Raw genomic sequence first — 19290 nt, forward strand, 5'->3', positions numbered from 1 at the left:
TCCAGGCCTATCTTAAGCAACAAAGCCAACCTGACCCTGTCTTGTTCATTAACCCCAAAGGCAATCAGAATCAGAGACCTTTGTTGCTCAAGCCTCACCCTCACCGTCACCAGGAATGGGGCAGCCCAACTGAGCTTATTTTCTCTAACCTGTAGACCTGCAATGCCCAACCCCCAGAAACCCTCAATCAAAAAAAGTACCTCAATGCTATTTCCTGGTTACCATCCCTTCCTAAAGATTCCCTCATGCTGGCCAAATGCTTGAGGCAGACAGCACCCATTTTCTGTCTCTACTTCCCATTTGGGAGAATGCTTTGGATTAAAGCTTAACCTTCCCTGAGAGACAAAAGTACAAAAACAAAACAAAACAAAAACCAAAAAAACCCCCAAAGAAAGAAACAAACAAACAAAAAACCCAAGCCCTAGCCTGAGATCCCAGCTCTAGCCCTGAGGGTCCCAAGAGAGCCACCTCACTGCCACCTACTTTGCTTCTGTTGCCTTGATAAAACACTCTAACCAAAAATAACTTAAGGGAAGAAACGGTTTATTTGAGCTCACACTTTCAGGTCACAGTCCATCACTGAGAGAAGCCAGAGCAGGAACTCAAGTAGAGGCTGAGGCAGAGACCATGGAGGAGTGCTGCTTCCTGGTTTCCTCTCTAGCTTACTGTCTTGCTCAAGCCAGGACTACTTGTTCAGGGATGTCACTGCTGGGCCCTGCCCTCCTGTATTGACCCCCAATCAAGAAATGCACACAGACGTGCCCTCAGGCCAATCTGAGGAGTGGGCCTGCTTCCCAGGTGACTCTTGATTGTGTCAAACTGACAAGGCCCTGGGCAGGAGGTGCCCAACCTAGGCTGTCTCCAGAGAACATGAGCGCAGAGGCCCGAGGGGACCAATGCCAGCAGACTGGAAAATGTGGCTCTCATGGAATCAAAGAGTCAGGTGCGTTTAAGCCCTGGGCTGCTCAGAGACTAGGCATCACTGTGGCCTGAAGGCCACTGGCTGGGGAATTAGATTATAGTCTTGAACTCTGTTAGGTCCAGAGAGCATAGGTCCAGAGAGCAGGGACCCTGCAGCTCTGTAGGCATATGCTCACAAGTCCTACTTGGCCTCCTGAGGGTTAGTTGGTCACCGAGGGCTAGTTAACTTTATTCCATAGGCAAATGGCCTGCTGCTGGCATCTGCAGGTTTGCAGGGAGCCCACACTTGCTCTTTTCCTACATCAGCCCAGGCTGATATAAGGCTGGTGTCTCAGCAGAGCCCAACAGGCAGTGCCAAGAATACTGGGTAAGCACAGAGTGGGACAGGGAGGCAGCCTAGCCCTCCCTGGGCTGGAAGCCAGATTGCTGGGAGGTAACAGCTGAAGCCACAGGAAAAGAGACTTGTCCTGGTGAGCTTGATACGCAGGGCCTGCCTGAGCCTGTAACCAACAAACTTAACAGTCAGCCCTGGCTGGGAGGCAGTGGAGCTCGACCCAGACACACATCAGCTCAATGGCGCAACTTTTGGGATTTGTGTTACCTTCACAGTGGAAGGCCCAGGTATGATCTCAGCACAGGAGGCAGCTCTGTGGGCTATGCAGTTTCCCCTCATAAAGCCCCTGGCTTCTGACCCTGAGGGCCCGAGACACCCAGGTAGGCCCCACGACATGGATCAGAAGCCCGGCCAGACAGTGCCAGGTGTTCTTTAATGAGAGTTCACTTGGGGGTTGGCTAGAAGGCAGTTTCAGCAGGGCCCTGGGGAATAGCACCAATGCTATACTCCCTAGAGAGTGGTCAGGATAATGTGTCAACCTGGCCATGGCACAGACTATATACTTGTGGTTCCAGGGATAATCAACTGCTTGTGGTCTGGGTCTCCAAGGCCTGGAGTTCTCTGAGGAGTAGACAGCTGCCTTACACGTTCCACAAAGTGTCCCACAAAGCATCCACAATTCCAGCCAGGCCTGGCTCTAAAAGAAGTCTGAAGCTTTGCGCCGGGCAGGGAGCTGCAGCAGATTGTCTGTGATGGAGGCTGGGTCCTGTGTGAGGGGTGTACGTGTGGCAGACCCAGGGGCTGGTGTGCTCGTTGGGGTCTGCGGCCCACCAGCTGGGGTCTTGAGGTGGGTAGAGCGTGCTGGGGATGGTGTATAGCTGGCCCGCAGGGCACGGTCTGTGTACTTGCTGGCTGTCCTGCTTACGAGGCGCTGTAGGGCTGGGGACATGGCTGGGCTCAGGCCTTTGGGAGTAAGACTGTAGAGAAGGGACAGAAAAAAAGTAACCATATTAGGGGTCAAGGGCTGCTTAAAGCAAGTTCTTCCCTAGCCCCTCAAGAGGAGCCCTATCAAGAGACATGGTCATTCTGGGCTGAGGAGGACAACACTGGGCACACAGCCATCAGGCCAAACCCAAGGGCCTGTGGAACTGCTCTCTTTGGCTGTGGGGCTGAATGCACAGACTTCTGAGAGCTAGTCTCCACCTCTCTCTAACATGAATGATGCTGACCCCACAGAACTAACAGGAGCCCACAGTCAGGCAAGAAGCCAAAAGATACCTCTTAGTAAAGGCCAAGGGGGATACTGAGGAAAGATGACGGAGGGCTTCGAGCCTTCTCCCACACAGCACCACTGGGGGGAGCAGCAGCACACAGAGAAAAGCCTGTGGCTCTACCAGAGGCTCTGTACTGCAGCCATGTGCATGCGCGGCCTTGGAGGCTCAGAGAGTAGGATTGAGGCAGGCACAAACTCATCTCCACCCGCAGGCCTACTCCAGGGCCCAGCTGCCTCTCACCTGGCCAGGTTCTCCGTAACTCTCCGCCACGCTTCCTGCTTCTTGGCTCGGTTTTTGGCAGCTGCTTCATTGGCCATCTTCAAGCCCAGACGCTCCCTGCGTCCCGGCTCTAAGATCTACACGACATCAGGCATGTGGGTGACCTGTGACCTGCCAGGCAGTCCATTACCCAGAAGAGCAGCTGCTGTGGGTACCCACCTCTTCTCCATGGCTGCTGCAATCCCAGCTACTCATCTTTCCCAATAGCCTGTCAAAAAGCCTCAGCCCCACCCCTAGTTGGATATAGTGGTGCATTCCTGCAATCCTAAAAACTGACAGGAGACTATATAATTCGAGGCCACCCTGAGCTACATACACAGTGAGACCCGTCTTCCAAAAAAAAAAAAAAAAAAAAAAAAAAGCGCAATGGCTCAGTGGGTAAAGGTGTTTATTAAAAGCCTGATTGATGACCTGGTTTGAATCCCATCCTGAGAACCCCCACACGGTGGTAAGAGAGAACCACTGCTGACCTCCATACGTGTACATGGTACATGCTAACACACATACTCACACAAATAAATAATGTAAAACAACAAACTAAGGGGCTGGGAGCTGGCAGTGGTGGCCCATGCCTTCAGTCTCAACTCCTGAGAGGCAGAGCTCTGTGACTCTGAGGGCAGTGTGAGCCACACACTGAGTTCCAAGCAAATCCGAGCTACATAGTGAGACCGTCTCAAGATGCAAACAAAAAAGCTAGCCCCAGCACTTCAGATAGTACAAGAGGTCGAGGGTGTGTACAGGAACTGGGTCCTGGGTTAAATCCCCAGCACCATGCAAAACAACAACAAAAACCAAAAATAAAACCAAATAGTTTAAACTACAACATTACCTTCTGGTTGGTTTTTAAATTACTGTTTATATTTAAGGATTTCACTTTTTTGGAACTTATTGCACTGTTACCAATATTCAGAACCTAGTTTACTTAATCCTCAAAGGCCTTGCAATCCTGTACCACCTGAAACACCATCTTTTCCGTACCCTCCATTCTTTCTTGTCTGTCCCCAGTTTTCCACCCTGCTTAACACTTGGCAACAGTGGACACAGCAGCCTGCCACTGTCCCCCGCAGAGCCTGCCCAGGCTTATTCTGTTTCAGAACTCACTGTCTTGGTAGAGGTCACTGCAGGTCTAGGACCACTTCCTGCGTGTCAGCACCTTAGGCCATACTTTCCTGTTCCACAGCGTATATTGTTTGCTCCCCTCTCATGTTTGTCTTGGTTATCTTACATCCCAGACACAGTCTATCACCAAGACCTCCAAAACCTATACTCAGGATTTGTCTAGGTGTGTAGTACCTAACCTCTACCAGCTCTGGGAAAGGACCCAGTGTGCCATGTCTCCTGGCTTGGGCCAGGAAAGCAGGGTCAGGGCTGCAGCACAAGTCTGATGTTTGCTTTAGGAAAGCTTTGTTATTCCTGGTGATTCTGATTCTACTGCTGCACTAATATGATCTCTTTCTACCACACTCCACAATGATCACAGCCAGGAGTTAGAGGGACTGGCGTAAGATGACCTGGGACCCAGCCACCAAAGCACACCTATATATTTATTCAACACTACACCTGCTCTTGTTGGGTTTCCAAAGAAGATTTACATTCTTGGCCTGCCCACGTAATACTCTGAGTCAGTGGGGCTCAGTACCCTCATAGTGAGGATGTATACTCTCAAGGATGTATACTTTCTTCCTTCATTTTCCAAACTACAGGAGACTCTGTTTTATCTACAAACTCCCTGAAGCCCTGTACATTGTACTCTTTCCATAGCTCTCAGGGGCACATCTGCCCACCCAACCCACCCATGCCAATGGGGGCCACCTGACTGTAGATGCTGTCTGTCTGTCCACCTCTAGCTTCCTGCTCCACTCGAGAGAGGCCACATGATGTCCACCAGGCCTTATCTGACTCAGCCTTTCTGGTCTGCTCTAGGTCTCCAGCTCCATTCCACTCACTCCTACAATGCTGGGTTCATACTGTACTATCCTGAGCATCCTTAACTATGCTATGTAACCAGAGGCTACCATATAGTCCTTCTGGGGGTGAATACTACATGCCATAGTCTTCAGAGCTACAGGGCAGTTGGGAGTTTCTGGTCTAACTCTGTGACAGTCTAGCCTCCAGACCTGCCTTTGTTGCCTTGCCATGGTCTCCACTCTTTCAAATCCCTGTCTGATAGTCCTATCATAATGCTCTTTTCTGCAGAAGTCCAGAGTCTGTGCTTGGTCCTGAGTAGCAAATACTAAGCCCAGTGCCTGTGCTTGGTCCTGAGCAGCAAATACTAAGCCCAGTACCTGTGCTTGGTCCTGGGCAACAGGTACTAAGCTCAGTGTCTGTGCTTGGTTGTGAGCAGCAGGTACTAAGTTCAGTGTCTGTGTTTGGTCCTGAGCAGGAGGTACTAAGCTCAGTATCTGTGCTTGGTCCTGAGCAGGAGGTACTAAGCTCAGTGTCTGTGCTTGGTACTGGGCTACAGGTACTAAGCTCAGTGTCTGTGTTTGGTCCTGAGCAGCAGGTACTAAGGCATCCAAACTTGGTCCCAGCCTGACTATCTTTCACCACAACCCACCTTGAACGTTGGTCCTGGTGTCCTGTCCACATAGGGGCTCTCTGACCCTTCGACTCTCAGTGGTGTGTTCTCAACTTCTCCCCACGTCATCAGTGGTGACTCATTCACACCTGCAGATGGAGAAACCACACCTCAAGCCAAAGGACCTAGTGCATGTATCCTAGCTGACATTAAAGCCAACAGGCAAACTCTTGTTCTTCCTGAAACCGGGGGTCCTAGGACCCTATCATCTGAAGGGAAATTTCAAAGACACCAGAGCCCCAAAGTCAAGAGAGTTGTATTTAGGTGTGGAAGGTGGGTCTGTTAGACCCTATCTTAGCATAGGGCTAGGGATGGCAATGGAAGAAAACACTCTGGCCTTCCAAAGTTTCCTGAATCCCAGTGCGGCACTATGGTGCCTTCACAGTCTTGTCATAATATGGCAACCAGCACTGAGTGTGGAGGCTAGTGTGTAGTAGGACAAAGGGGCAGGGCTGTGCAACAGGGATGCTCAAACATCACCTGCCCCCTTGCCGAGAGTGTAGGCCTGGTGACCAGAACCTCCCCACCTACACAACTCCCCACATCTAGATGGGTAAGAACTAGGCACATACGTTAGCAGTCGGCTCCCTCCCACCACAGGGAAGACCAGAACAAGGTATGGTACTCTGGAGTATCTCAGGTCACATATGTGAGGGTCTAGCCTGTATTCAGCCCTGTCCAGCCTGGGCTTATAGCCTATTTCTTACCAGGGGCAGGAGAAGGAGTGGCAACGAATCCAAAGCCACCCACTCTGGGAGACTCCTGAGGAATAAGCTCCTTGCCATCAGGGCCAACCTTGCCCTGTTTGTGCTGGAAGAGAGAGAGCAGTGTCAGGGGTTCTCCACAGCTGCCCATGGCAGCTGCTGGGGTACATGTGGGAAGCACCTCTCCTCCCTGGGAGAGCTGGGGCTTCAGGACTGGCAGATTCCTTTGGGAAAGAGAGGGAAGACCCCACTCTCATATCTTCCCCAGGGTTTTGAGAGACTGCAGAAGCGGGTTGCAAAGCTGATTCTCCCCGTGGCATCTAAGTCTCCCCATACCCTTGCCTCTCTCTCTCTCCCCAACCCACAATGACCAGAGCCACCCACCAAGGTTGCTCACTCATCTTCATCCCAGGTTCTCTGTGGTCAGGCTCCTTCTGGCACTTTCCAGCACACAGTGCTCTACTCACCTCCCTGCCTGGTGTATGTATCGGCACGGGTCTGGGTTGGCTTCCAGAAGCTTCTCTCCTCTCAGGCTAACGTCAGAGGAGCTGGACTCATAGGTCCTATGTGGCCCCATTGGGTGGGTTCTGCCACACAGAGGCTGCGGCAGTTTTGCCAATTAAGCTCCATTTAGCCTCAGGAAAATCCTAACTTAAAGGGGACAACCAAGGAGGGAGAAGCTCCCCAACCACAGTTTGCCCAGCTGCCTGGTGGCTCTGCCCACTCACCTGGGCATTCAGGGCAGCTGCCTGCTGCAGCTGGGACCTGCTCAGGGCCTGGCTGAAGGGGTCTCGGAGGAAACGTGTGTTCTTGTGTACCACCTGCCGCGGCTTCTTGAATAACTGCTCTTCATCTGGGACACCTGGCAAAGGAAGAGCAAGGTAGCAGGTATCAAAGGGGTGGGAAGCCCCACCTCAGCCTTAGAAGCCACGCAACCTCAAGGCTGAAGGCAAACCTCCTAGCTAAAGTCGCTCCCAGCCAAGCAGAAGAATGGCCACCTTGATGTACACACCACACCTAGAGAACCTGAACAAAGCAATGAAGGGAGGGCTCAATGCCCCACTAATGTCACACTCCCCAACCCCAGCATGGACCAGGACTTCTCTGTGCTCTGTGCCACAAGTGAACACACACAGGTTTTTAGAGCTGGCTCAAAGGTAACATGACAGACCCCTGTAACCCTGGTCTTCTGCCCTGTCACAAGGCCCCATCACTCACCCTCGGGATAGTACATTAGAGAATTCTTGGCCTTGTACTTCCAGGTCTCCACTCCAGCCTGACTGCTCTCAATGGCTTGGTGTTCTGCCGATGGGAGTTCAAGATTATCTTTCTGTCGCTATAGTAACATGGGGGGAAAGTAGGGTCAGAAAGGCACCCAGACCCTGTATCTGTGCCCCTGGGACTCCATCCCAAAAGAAGATGCCTATGTTTTCAAAGTCCAGGGATACCTTCTCAAATTCCTCCTCAGCTTGGTAGAGCCACGCATGACGGGCATGGCTTTTTTCCTTGGCCACCTCCATGATCTCCTGGAAGGAGGCATTGTCCTCACTTGTGTAGCGGCTCAAGAAGACATCCAGGCTGGGCAGCGGCTCCTTCTCCTCCTCATCTCTAACCTCTCCTGCTAAGGGGTCATAGGTAGAGAAACACAATACCACACACAGCATGATTACCACTGTACGGCTGGAAAGACCAGAATGACATCACTCTGTAGAGCTGGAACCCTGGCTCCTGCTAGGTGACAGATAGACTCTAACTGTTCAGGCAGAAACAATGGCATTCACAGCTGACTGGCCAGCTCTCCTCATCTGCTGGATGTCAAGAGAAGTCTGTGATCTGATTGACTGGTGAAGGGGCAGGGACAGACACTGAAGCAAGAGCTCATGATGACAGTTTAGTAGGCTGTTTCTCTGCCCAGACTGTACTAATCCTATAGGATTTACCTCCAAATCCCTGAGAGTTGTTCTTCCCTTCCTGGGATTGCCTTACCCTAACTACCCTTCCCTTTCTGCCTGGCACTATAGGTGAATGGTGGCCACTAATGCATCAGGGTATGGCAGTTAATTTCTAAGACAGGAGACCATATGGCCCAGGGCTCCAAAAAGCCAACCGTACAACCTCAGTCCCTGCCACCAAGGAAAGTGATACTCTTGTAGGCATAGCACTGCAAACTTCAGGGGAATGTGTGAAGCTTAGGTTTCTCATCCATTCTACGGACTGTCTTGACCACTAGCAATGTGCCAGCCAACACCAAACACAGTGGCTACAAGTTCAAGACTTGAGGTTAGAAAGGGGCAGACTTGGGCCAGGTAGTGGTGGTACACGCCTTTAATCCCAGCACTCAGGAGACAGAGGCAGATGGATTTATGAGTGTGATGCCAGCCTGGTCTACAGAGCGAGTTCCAAGCCAGCCAAGGCTACACAGAGAAACCCTATCTCAAAAAATGAAGGGAGGAAAAAAAAAAAAGCAAAGAAAGAGGCAGACTTGGATTCCATTTGACTGTTATTCCTACAGAAGTCACCTACAAGTACCTTTTGAGCCTGTTTCCTCATCTGCAATTACAAGGACTCCTATGTTTTCTGATAAACTATATGCATAAAAAGATTATCTTCAATTTGCTCTGTGACTGTGTCCTAGTTCAATCAAGTCAAGTTCCAAGAATAACCACTACCGCGTTCATGGCAGAAAAGGCTGGGCTGTTGAGAAACCATGCTTGTGTGAGCATGGTGCACATTTGCCCTAGCACAGTACCCTGCAGACTCAATCCTGCTGTAGAATCATCTTGCCCACCTCCAGTGATATATCCCATACTGATAAAAAGACCAATGCACCTGGACAAGTCCCTTAGTATGGGCACACTCACAGATTTAACAGATTTATAAAGTGTTCCTCCTAACCTTAAGATACATCTCGTACTTGCATGGAATGGAAACATGTTGAAGACAACACACTCCTCTGCTCTACATGTGTCTGTTGATGGCACAACACGCCACGTGCTATTCCCAAAGTAGAGCACACAGATGGAAGCAAGACCAAGACTCTGCTCTCTGGGAAGGCTTGCAACTAGAAATAGGGGTGAGGGGCAGGACAAGTGCTTCCCAAACATTATGTCCTACAGTGAGGGAAACAGTGAGACTCTGCTCTCAACAAAATAAGCAAATCAGAAAAACAAAGGCAGTCTGTGAGCAACAGAGGCCCAGGATGTTCCAACTTTACACAAAGGTCAGGAACCTCACAGTCCACACCAGCGCCTGCCCCTTGGTCCAAACAGTTAACACCTGAACTGATGCAACAAGCAACTGGCTTGGAAGAAAGGAAGTAGAAGGGGCCTCTGGAGCATCTTCAGGAGACAGCAAGGAAAGAGCCTTCTAAGCCCACAAAGCCTACAAGGCAAAGGCTGGCTCACTGTGAACAGACTGAAACAGCAATGGGCTCTCGTTCCAGAGGCAGGCCAGAGGCACACAACACTGCTTCTCCAGACTGGGAGCTGGACTCAGATCTCCGCTTCCTAGACCAGTGTCTTGAATCCCCAAAGTTGATATATAGGTTAGGAGACCCCCTCAAGGACGCAATGTCACCCTGAAAAAATTCACAACAATATGCTTCCCAAGCAGTCTTGACTATGAGACCAAAGGAGTGAGTTCACTCACCATCATCTAGGTCTCGGCCCTGGGGCCGGGACTTGCTGCCCACCACACCGGGGCCTGCATGGACCTCAGGAGTTTCAAAGGTGGCTGGAGTCACATCTGAGGGAAGCAAATTAGAGTCAGCCTAAAGTGACAACAGACCTTCTTCTGTGCCCTCTACGGCAGCATGCTCTTACAGGGTGGTGGAGGTTCCCGAGATATCTTGCCCAGGGCAGAGCCAAACTTGATGGCGATCTGGCGCATACGCTCCAAATCTCCATTTTCCTCAGCTTCCAGGTACTCCTTCTGTGCCTGTAGTTTCTCCACATCAGGGAAGAAATCTCTCTGGATGACTGTCTGGAGTCCCTATTGTAAGCAATCAGAACAAAGACCAAGGCTGGCATCTGGAAGCCCTGACTCACTGTCTACCTTATCCGCACTTCAGCCCTCATTCCTTTCACTTCTGCCCACCCGATGACTGTGGTTTGCAAGAGAGACTAGAAGCATTTTCTAATAAGGCTGCTTAGGTCACATAGCTCTGGCGTATTACCTAACACCACTGAACAATCTCTTGATGCCTGTGAAATCCCTCCCTAACTGATCTTTCTCATTTTCCTTTGCTGGCTCCATTTATACACCAGCCTGACCAATGTGGACGCTGCCGTCCTCATTCCGCCCATGAATTTTTATTTCAAGCCAAACCTGTCTCTTGAAGGCCAGTCACCAATACCGCCACCACCCGGATGAAACCCACAACATTTCACCTCCAGCCAGGCCTTGCTGTGGAGCTGCAATTCTGTGCGTGCAGCTGCGTGGCGATGCTACATACCAGTATATCCCAGAAGCTCCTAAATTTAACCAGTCTAAGAGGTCAGCTTGTCCTCCAGCGTGTTTGCAGTGGGACCCCTAACTTGAGGAGCAACCGAGGTCCATCAGTGACGCGGCCAGTTCCACTGTCTATTTGCACGACCCCCAGCCTTGACCCTTACTGTCACTCCCTTCCAGAAAGTCCTCTTCTCCATCACCCTAAAAACGTGTCAAAATCCTACCCATACTTTAATCGGAAACTTTATTTCCTTGACCCTCGACAGACAACAGAACGGCTCCGTTTCTCGCTGAAAGCTGGACACCCGCTTCTGCACTGTTTTCTTGGCTCTCAAGACTTTCCAAACCCAAAGGCAGTTGTTCCGCTGAGAGTGCCCCGACTAGGAACAATTCAAAGAACCGGAGAGGAACGCGAACCGGGGGAGGGGCCCGGAAGTCGCCAGCGCTTTCGCTAAGCTGCTACCTCAATGTACTCTTCTTCATCCAGGACCCGCTGCTTGCTTCTCGCAACTCCGGCCTCCCCGGCCGCGCGCTTCCTCGGGGGCGCGGACGCGGAGGGCAGAAGCAGAGCGCCGGCCGAGGACCCAGGCGTCCCCATCGCTATCCCAGAACCGCCCGGGCGGCGTAGGCATCGCTCCAACAGCCAGCCAATGGGGAAGCAGTATTTTTCTAACAAAGCCGGCGCTCCAATGATGTCACTGGGAGCGCCGGATCTTAAGGGAGTTGTAGTCCGCACATCTCATGCCTGTCTCGACTATGGTCACTAGGGGGCGCTCTGGCGCGACTAGTTGATGCAACATTCCCTCTCTTAGAAGTTTCAATTCTCAACAAAACAAAACAACAACAAAAAACTGCATATGCTTCAAAGTCGTTTTAAATACTTTAAAAAAGGGTTATATATGACTTCCGAACTCAAAAAAAGAACACTAAGACAATTCTTTCCAGACAGTTATCTAACAAAAGGTCAATGAAAAGAAAGAACAAGAGGGTGTTTAAAGCTCTGGTTAGATTTATTCATTCCCTGCCTGCCAGGGTCAACTTCCCAAGAGACCCGTTCTCTCTGAAAGCTTTCATTGAACTTTCTTCCTAAGGGAGATCATGAACTACGCCAAGCGAACAAATTCTAGCCCACAATGATTTGGTACCATTTTGCGTTCCCAATGATTTCTTCCTTCATTGTGAGTCCCTGGGAACTTTATGATGGTGTCCCTGCCTCCATAGAGTTGGCCACGCAATAGACAAAACACACGTAAAGTCATCCCTCAAATGTGTAAAATTACAACTGTGACTTGCATTCTTGCTTTCTACACAGGATTCTTGTAGAATTCATTTCCCCAGACAGACCGCGGGTGTAGATCCAAAGGTTGACTGGATAGGCATCAGTCATGTGCAAATGGAAAGGCGTGTGCAAAGGCCCAGGGGATGGAGCAAGGCAAATCCCAAAGCAGACCTTTGGTTATACAGTGAAGAAGGGTAGCTCTAGGTCACACAGTATCTTTGGCTTCCTGGCAAGAAACAGTATTTTTTATTTTGAATTACAAGGAGGCCAGAGCAGGTTCAGGTGAAAACTAGAGAAAGCTGCCATGGTCGCAGTGCAAAGTGATGACAAATCTTTATCGGGTTGGTGCAGCTGGAGCTGCAGAGAAGCTAATTTCTGGGGTTTATTGATGTATTTGGAGGTAAAATTGGTTGGACTGGGTATGATCAGGCAAGGGACAAAGAGCGATTGGTGATCAAGAACTCTGTGATTCATGTGCCTCAGGCAGGCCAATGAACAGGGAAATGGCTCACTGTATACATGGCATCTGTGAGGAGCCTGTGGCCTTCCAAGTGTTGTGTGGGACAGACTGACAAATACCTAACTCAGGGGAAAGGCCTGGACTGGAGATGGAGATATATGTGACCAAGAGTTGTGAACTGAAGCCCACAGATGGAAAAGATACATCAAGAGAGATTGAAGGGGGCTGGAGAGACGGCTCCTCCGTCAAGAGCACTGTTGCTCTTTTAGAGAACCTGGGTTCAGTTCCCAGCACCTATACAGGGGCACACAATTAGCCAGAGCTCCAGTTTCGACACCCTCCTCTGATCTCCGCGGGCACGAGGCAAACGTGGTGCGTGGATGCATGCAGACAATACACTCACACATGCATACACACACACACACACACACACACACACGTTTAAGAAGAGAATGGAGATGAAAGAGCCTTAAGATGGAGCCTCTGGCCGCTTTGTTAATGGCAAGTGTCAGGTGGGGGCTGCAAGGAGCCTCTGCAGGGGAAGGTGACAATCAGAGGAGGGCAGAGGCTCAGACCAGCTCAGACTCTGGAGCTCCAAGGAGGACATGGTCCTGAAACCCAGTACAATGTGAAGGCCCATGCCCAAAGGTGAGCTGACCTCTAGGACAGCTGTGTCTGGAGCTAGACAGTGCAGTCTTCCGAGGAAAGGCCAGAATTCAGGAAGAAGAATCTGGTGGCAGCCTTCAGTGTCCATCCAAGGGACTAGGGACAAGAATCCCTTCCTGGAGGTCTCCAGCAGGATCAGGACAGCTCTGGCTGGGGACACAGGCCTGCTTAGTATTCTCCAAACCAGCCATGTTTACACAGTACCAAGACCCCCTGCCATCAGCTCTACAGTTTGGCTTCTCTTGAAGATACCACCACACCCCTCAGGACCTGTGAGGAGACAGAGCAGGAAGATCTGGGCAGGAGCAGGGGGCGTTAGCTGCCTTCTCACACTGATCCCTTTCCACTGCACAGGTCATCAGAGAACTGAAAGAAACTAGGTTTTCACACTGTGGTGCCCTTCCCCCATGCTCCTGTATGACCAGGATTACGGAAGGCAGCGAGGATGAGATGCTCCCTTAATTTAACCTCCTCTTGCCCACCCTATTGGCAGATGCCACTGTATGGAATCCCCCACAAACAAGAAAGCAAAGATCTCCCATCTGTGAAGCAGGTTGGTAGTGCCTGGAGGCCATGGCAAATCCTCAGGAGGCCTTGCCACCGCCCCCCCCCCGGTTTAGTTTTGATTGGGAAACATGGGAATGGGGGACTTGTTGAGCTGCCTCTCCAAAACATGCTGATCCCCCACTTCCCTGGAAATGGGCCAGCTCCTCACTAGGTGTGGAAACGAAGCCTGAGCCCCGGGGACTGTTTTTCGGTATTTGTACGTCTTGTTTATTTCTTGACATCAACACAAGGATGAGATGAAGGGGCAGGTGCAGAGATACGGAAAATACCAACCATAGCCTTCTTATCCTGCAGGTCCTGACACGAAGGTCCAGTGCAGGGCCTCTGAGGACAGAGTAAGCCCAGGACTGTGCAGATGACACTTCCTAGAAGGTAGAAGAACAGACAGGAGGCCAGTTCTGTAGAAACATGAGGTTGGGAGGGAGGCTCCACTCCAGAGGATTTTGGGTCCTGAGTGGGGTCTTGGGTGGCAATGGTGGCTGAAGAAGTTGATCTACTTTGCCTGCAGGAGGTTTCTGCTTCCCGCCCCAGGTGCCCTTCATTCACGGGTTCCTCACCCATGAAGGGAGGGCTTTGGATCCCCTCTCTCCCAGCACTGGGCAGCTGGACACTGCAAGAGCAACGAAGAGGCTGTCGTCCTCTCCTAGTTCCTGATCAAGTAGGTCTGTCCCCTCCTACTCTGTTGTTCTCCGCATCACCGCCAAAGCCGGGAAAACTGCAGATACCATCAACAGCTCTCCTTTGGAGGCTTCTTGGTCCCAGGCAGGAGCCTCAATGATGAAGCACGCTTTTGGTGTCGCCACTTGGCCCGGCGGTTCTTGAACCAGACCTAAGGAGAAGGGGGACCAGGACAGCTCAGGCCCCAAAGACATCCCAAGAACTCCGGAAGAGCTGATAAGCCAGCCGAGCGGGTGTTAAGCTTCATTACAAAGGAATGGATCTGTGTCACTTTCCCTCGTCCACACACAGTAGAAAATGATCAAGACTTCCCGAGTCTCCCCAGTCTGGGCTCAGAAGCAGTCAAGCAGTCAGTCAGTCAGTCAGTCAGTCAGTCGGTCACTCTCTCTCCCTCTCCCTCCCTCCCCTTTTTCCTCCTCTCCCCTCTCTCCACGTAATCTAAGCTGACTCGCTATGTGCTGATGAAAAAACTCGGATCCCCCGTGTTGGGATTACAGCTGCGTGCCACCATGCGTGGCCACTTTTGCACATTTCTTAACTTTCCCACATCTGGGGCAGGAACGAACGCATATTTCATCATCAGGGGAAACGGGGAGGGCGAACAAAGTCAGAAAAAAACAACTCCTAACCCCTTCCAGTCCCGGTGACACCCAAAGAACGTGCTGGAGGAACTGGCCCTGCGTCGCCATCGAGTGATCGTGGGGGTCCCCCTCCCACGATGAGACACCAGACGGCGAGGCATCATCTGGAAGGTCGGTCTTTGAAAGGGAAGAGTGGCGCCGTGAGTTGGCCTCTGGGCTGCGGGACGAACACCCACCTCCACGCGCTCCTCCCGCAGGCGGATGCGGACCGCCAAGCGTTCGCGCGTGCCCACGTCGGGATACTGGTTCTGGACGAAGAGCGCCTCGAGCGCCTGCAGCTGCTCCTGGCTGAAGATGGTACGGTGGCGCCGCGTGCGCCGCTGCGGCCCGGGGCCGCTCGGGCCGGTGGGCGCCGGGGAACCCGCGGTGGGCGCCGTCAAGGGGGAGGGCGGCGCCGGCGCCAGCCTCAGCGGCCACGCTAAGCGCACGCCTGCGGGGCGGGGCGGGACGAGGTCGGGCGTAGGGTTAGGGGTTGGGTGGGAGCCGGACTCGCCCCGCCAGCAGCCCTGCGGCATCCCGGGGCCCGCACCCAGCCACCCACCCCACCCCCGCGCGCACTCACCCTGCCCGGAGGCCGCTTCCGGGGCTCCGCGGGGCACGGGGCGCGGGCCGCAGCAGCAGCAGCAGGCGCAGGGCGCAGCGGCGGCGGGCGCCTCGGGTTCGTCGGGCTCGGCGGGGTTCCGGCCACCGACGGGCTGCAGTGGCCTCGCCGAGGGCCTGCGCTCCGGCAGGCTGGAGAGGATGTGCTCGATGGAGAAGGGGCAGGGTCGTCCCGGGTCCCTGCGGCCCGCTGCGCTGCCTGTAGTCGCCATGCCCGCGGGCGGTCGGCGCGAGCGGCAGAATATATACATTGGGGGTGGGAGGTGTGGACCGGGCGCAGAGTTCGCGCGTGCTAATCCCGTCCCCAGTTCTCAGAGAACTAATCCCCAGCCACGGAGGAGGGCGAGCCCCTCCGTCTGGGTGCAGGGGGCCGCGCTGTCGGGAGGGAGCCCTGCGCTCCGCCAGGACCAGAGCTGGAGGGAAAGGAAGGGCTCAGGAGCCCACCCTTTCTCTCCCCAGCAGCACAGTCGCCTGCTGGGAGGGATGCCTGGACTCTGTAGACCTCCGAAAGCACATGGTCCCAGCCATCTCTCTGTCGCAGACTTCCTTGTTCTGTTGCCACCCATGAAAGTGGAGCTTCCTGGAATCCGAATTTCTTGCTCCCCTACTTCGAATGAGCCCCGCACCCTTGGCAGTAGGCTGATCCCACTTCACAGTTCTTGCTCACTTCGAAGGCCAGGTCTGAACTTCGTGTGGCAAATAACCATCTCCAGAATGGGAAACTGAGGCTGACTTCCAAGCAGAGATTCACCCGGTTTTGTCTCCAGAATGCTGGGATCAAAGGGCGAGAGCCACCAATTCTATGTGTTCTTTCTAGGGTCTAAAAGATGTTCCCAGTCTTCTTGTTGCCTCCTCTCTCAGAAGCCCCTGACACCCTTGCCCCGATCTCTCATACTCAACATCCTCCTCCTCAAACCACCTGTCTACAAGGCTGTTTCACATGCCCTTCCCCTCCCCCTTGCCCAGGTCGGTTCTGCTCTGCCCATTGTCCCCAGCCACGTGACCGGCCCAACTTATGCCATTCTCAATTACGAAGCCTTGAACCTCCGGCCATTTGCTTAAGACACTTTGCTTTTGAGCTCTGAAAATATTTTATGTGTCTCACAGGACAGAGCAATAGACTGCCTCACTACTGGAGCTTTCTGGCTCTGAAAGACATCCCAAAGGCTCCTTCACCTGGGTTGTCCAATACATAATACTATCATGAGTTATTCTTAAGGGGACAGGTGTTGAGAATGGTGAGTCAAATCTGTAGTGGCAGAATCCCAGGGCTCTAGAGGGAAAAGCAAGTCTAGTGAGATCTGGGGGGGGGGGGGGGGGGGGGGGGGGGAGAAGGTCTGATATGGTTGTACCTTTAATCCCAGCATTATTTGAGAGGCAGATAGATCTTTGTAAGTTCAATAACTTATGTGAAAAGTTCCTGGCCAGTCAGAGCGTCATGGTGAGACCCTGTTCTTAGAGTTTAAGCAATTACTAGATACGAGATGTCCAGAAGTGCGCTGACACAGGGTCGAGGGCCCAGACGCATTAGCTGCCATTGCAGGCAGCATACCCCCTCAGCCTCCTCTCAGGGTACCGTGCCTCTGTGGGCTCTTCTGACTGCAGTCTGCTGCCACGGAGGACTCTGCGGACTTGATGTGATGGGCCTTGCAGGCTCATCTCTGTCCCAAGAGTCCCAGAGTGCCTTCATCTGAGAGGCACAGGAATGTCACCACTTACTCTGTGTGCACCCTTCCAGCCTGCCCTGTGATTAACGAATGTCTGCCACAGCCCTAGACCTGTTCCATGTTCCTCTGGATGGAGAAACCTTGTCTAGCCGACCTTCATATAGAACCGTAGAGAACACCTGTGCCTAAACCCACTACCATGCCCAGAGGCATGAGGTAGCCAACTACTCTCACTCGGAGTTCTGCTCGGAAAGAGAGGGCAAGGCCGGGGCCCAGGAACACCTCTGCGATGTCTTGTGAGGCTTCCTCCTTCCTTGCCCGTGGCCTTGCCTCCTTTCTCTTGTATTTCTCTCCATGTAGGAAGATGGCATGGTACTCTGCTGAAGCTGTGTCCTCAGGGGCTTCTCCTTCAATGCTGCCATCCAGGACCACTTTGAGGTATCAGTGAGCCAGGCCTGGTGTAGGTAAGAGGCACTGGTTGTATGTGGCTCATTTGTGTCTTCTGAACTTGCTTGGAGTTGACTGGGGCAATGCTACTTACATTGTGTTGTAGTGCTGCGTGACACTACTCCTGAGAGAGAGAGTGAACAAGTGTCTTCCCACCCCAAGTAGGGAACCGATGATAGCCAAAGTAAGAATACTCCTGAAGTGAGGGGCTACTTACAGCAACAGAAATTACTCAAAGACCCTCCATCACTGTGGTGGTTAAAATGGGAATGGCCCCCATAGGCTCAAATGTTTGAATATTTGGTCCCGGTTGGTGGTGCTATTTGGATAGGTTTAGGAGGTAAGGCCTTGCTTGGGGGTGGGAAGCCGTTTGTGGTTTAAGCCGTTCTTATTTCTCTCTTTCTGCGTCATGCTTGTGGTTTAAAATGTGAGTTCTCAGCTTGCTGTTCCAGCCACGATGTCTGCCCTCTTCCAAGCTTCCCCATGGGAATGAACTCTCATTCCTCTAGAATTGTAAGCCCATCAAACCCTCCTTCTATAAGTTGCTTTGGTCATGATGTTTTATCACAGTAATGGATACATAACTAACGGAGTGACCAAAATTCCTCTTCTGCGTGGCTGATGGCTCTTAAAAGTTGCAGGCAGCTGGTCTTGTTTGTCTTCTCAGCAGCTTTTACTTTTTCTATGATCACGGGTAGAGAGCGGCCTTATGAATCTGGTTAGTTTCAGTAACTTCCTGAGACTTTTGAGTTGTTTCCTGAGTCTTAATAAGGTTCCCTTTAGAATTTCCGCCTTTAGAACTTTCTAGGTCCCAACAACAGGAGAGAGAGAGAGAGAGAGAGAGAGAGAGAGAGAACTAGCCAAGCATAGTGGTACATGCCTGTAATCCCAGCAATTGGGAGGCAGAGGCAGGCAGATCTTTGTGAGTTCAAGGTTAGCTTGGTCCACTAAGGAAATCCAGGTCAGCCAGGACTACACAGAGAAACCCTGTCTTGAGAAAACAAAAAAAGAACAAAATATTTTAAAAATTGAGTAAACCAAATGTATTTTGTCTTTGACTGCTTATGCTGTGGGTATCAAATCTAAGAAGCCATTGTCATATCCAAGACTTACTGCTAGAGGCTGAGGCTCTACCTCAGATGGGAGAGCATTTGTTTATCATATACAAAGCCATAGGTGCTATCCCCAGCACAGCCTATATGTAGTTTAATAAGCTTTATGTTTCATAACTCATACTTTGAACCACTTAAGATAAAATTTGTATATAATATAAAATAGGATTTAATAGCACCCTCATCTCTAGGTGCGGGTGCTAAGGATAGAACCCATGGCCTTGACTATGCTAGGTGAATGCTCTACCAATGAACATATATCCACCTCACCCCTCAATACAGTATTCAATTTTTTTCTTCTGTGTGGGGATATCATTTGCGTTTTGGGCTTTTTGTTGTTATTTTGAGGCAGGGACTCATCTATCCCAGTCTAGCCTCAAGATCACGGTGTATCTGAGGATGACCTTGAACTCTTAACCCTCCTCCATCTATCTCTGGAGCACTGAGATTACATAGGTGAGTCCCACATCTCATTATAGCACCATATGATGACAAGATTACTCTTTCTCTATTGAATTAAGTTTTGTGTTTCTGTGAAAAATAATTGACCACAAATGTGAAGATGTAGTAATTTATGTATTGGCCATACAGGGTATAGAACCTAGGACCTCATACATGCTAGGCAAGCATCCAC

General features: G+C 51.6%; 2 protein-coding genes across 3 annotated transcripts; both read right to left on the bottom strand.

The window, feature by feature from the left end:
- Positions 1-526: 526 nt before the first annotated feature.
- Ess2 (ess-2 splicing factor homolog) lies at positions 527-11161 on the bottom strand. Of its 2 annotated transcripts, none has more exons than XM_055610300.1 (10): positions 11003-11161; positions 9912-10080; positions 9739-9834; positions 7539-7708; positions 7309-7426; positions 6819-6952; positions 6094-6196; positions 5366-5475; positions 2770-2885; positions 527-2232 (listed from the first exon to the last, which is right to left on the bottom strand). In XM_055610300.1, the coding sequence occupies exons 1-10, from the start codon at positions 11135-11137 to the stop codon at positions 1953-1955; spliced, it is 1431 nt and encodes a 476-aa protein (XP_055466275.1). In that variant the 5' UTR covers positions 11138-11161; the 3' UTR covers positions 527-1952. The 2 variants fall into 2 exon arrangements, with proteins under 2 accessions (XP_055466275.1, XP_055466274.1); XM_055610299.1 differs by having other exon boundaries at positions 7539-7711.
- Positions 11162-14238: 3077 nt separating this feature from the next.
- On the bottom strand, positions 14239-15681 carry Gsc2 (goosecoid homeobox 2). The gene is made up of 3 exons (XM_055610326.1): positions 15393-15681; positions 15007-15260; positions 14239-14340 (listed from the first exon to the last, which is right to left on the bottom strand). The coding sequence occupies exons 1-3, from the start codon at positions 15679-15681 to the stop codon at positions 14239-14241; spliced, it is 645 nt and encodes a 214-aa protein (XP_055466301.1).
- Positions 15682-19290: the final 3609 nt, after the last annotated feature.

The sequence above is a fragment of the Psammomys obesus genome, unplaced genomic scaffold, assembly GCF_907164565.1.
Source record: "Psammomys obesus unplaced genomic scaffold, mPsaObe1.curated_primary_1811, whole genome shotgun sequence".
Taxonomy (NCBI): Eukaryota; Metazoa; Chordata; class Mammalia; order Rodentia; family Muridae; genus Psammomys; species Psammomys obesus.

Bases quoted from the DNA above. Each gene is read 5' to 3' on its own strand.
- Ess2 (XM_055610299.1), bottom strand. From the start codon at position 11,137: ATGGGGACGCCTGGGTCCTCGGCCGGCGCTCTGCTTCTGCCCTCCGCG. The intron at 7,427-7,538 runs GTATCCCTGGAC...ATGTTACTATAG, and splicing joins CTGAGGAGGAATTTGAGAAG to CGACAGAAAGATAATCTTGA. The intron at 5,476-6,093 runs GTAAGAAATAGG...CTCCATCTGCAG, and splicing joins CACTCCTTCTCCTGCCCCTG to GTGTGAATGAGTCACCACTG.
- Gsc2 (XM_055610326.1), bottom strand. From the start codon at position 15,681: ATGTATATATTCTGCCGCTCGCGCCGACCGCCCGCGGGCATGGCGACT. The intron at 15,261-15,392 runs GTGAGTGCGCGC...CCCGCCCCGCAG, and splicing joins GGAAGCGGCCTCCGGGCAGG to GCGTGCGCTTAGCGTGGCCG. The intron at 14,341-15,006 runs GTGGGTGTTCGT...CCTTCTCCTTAG, and splicing joins TGCGGGAGGAGCGCGTGGAG to GTCTGGTTCAAGAACCGCCG.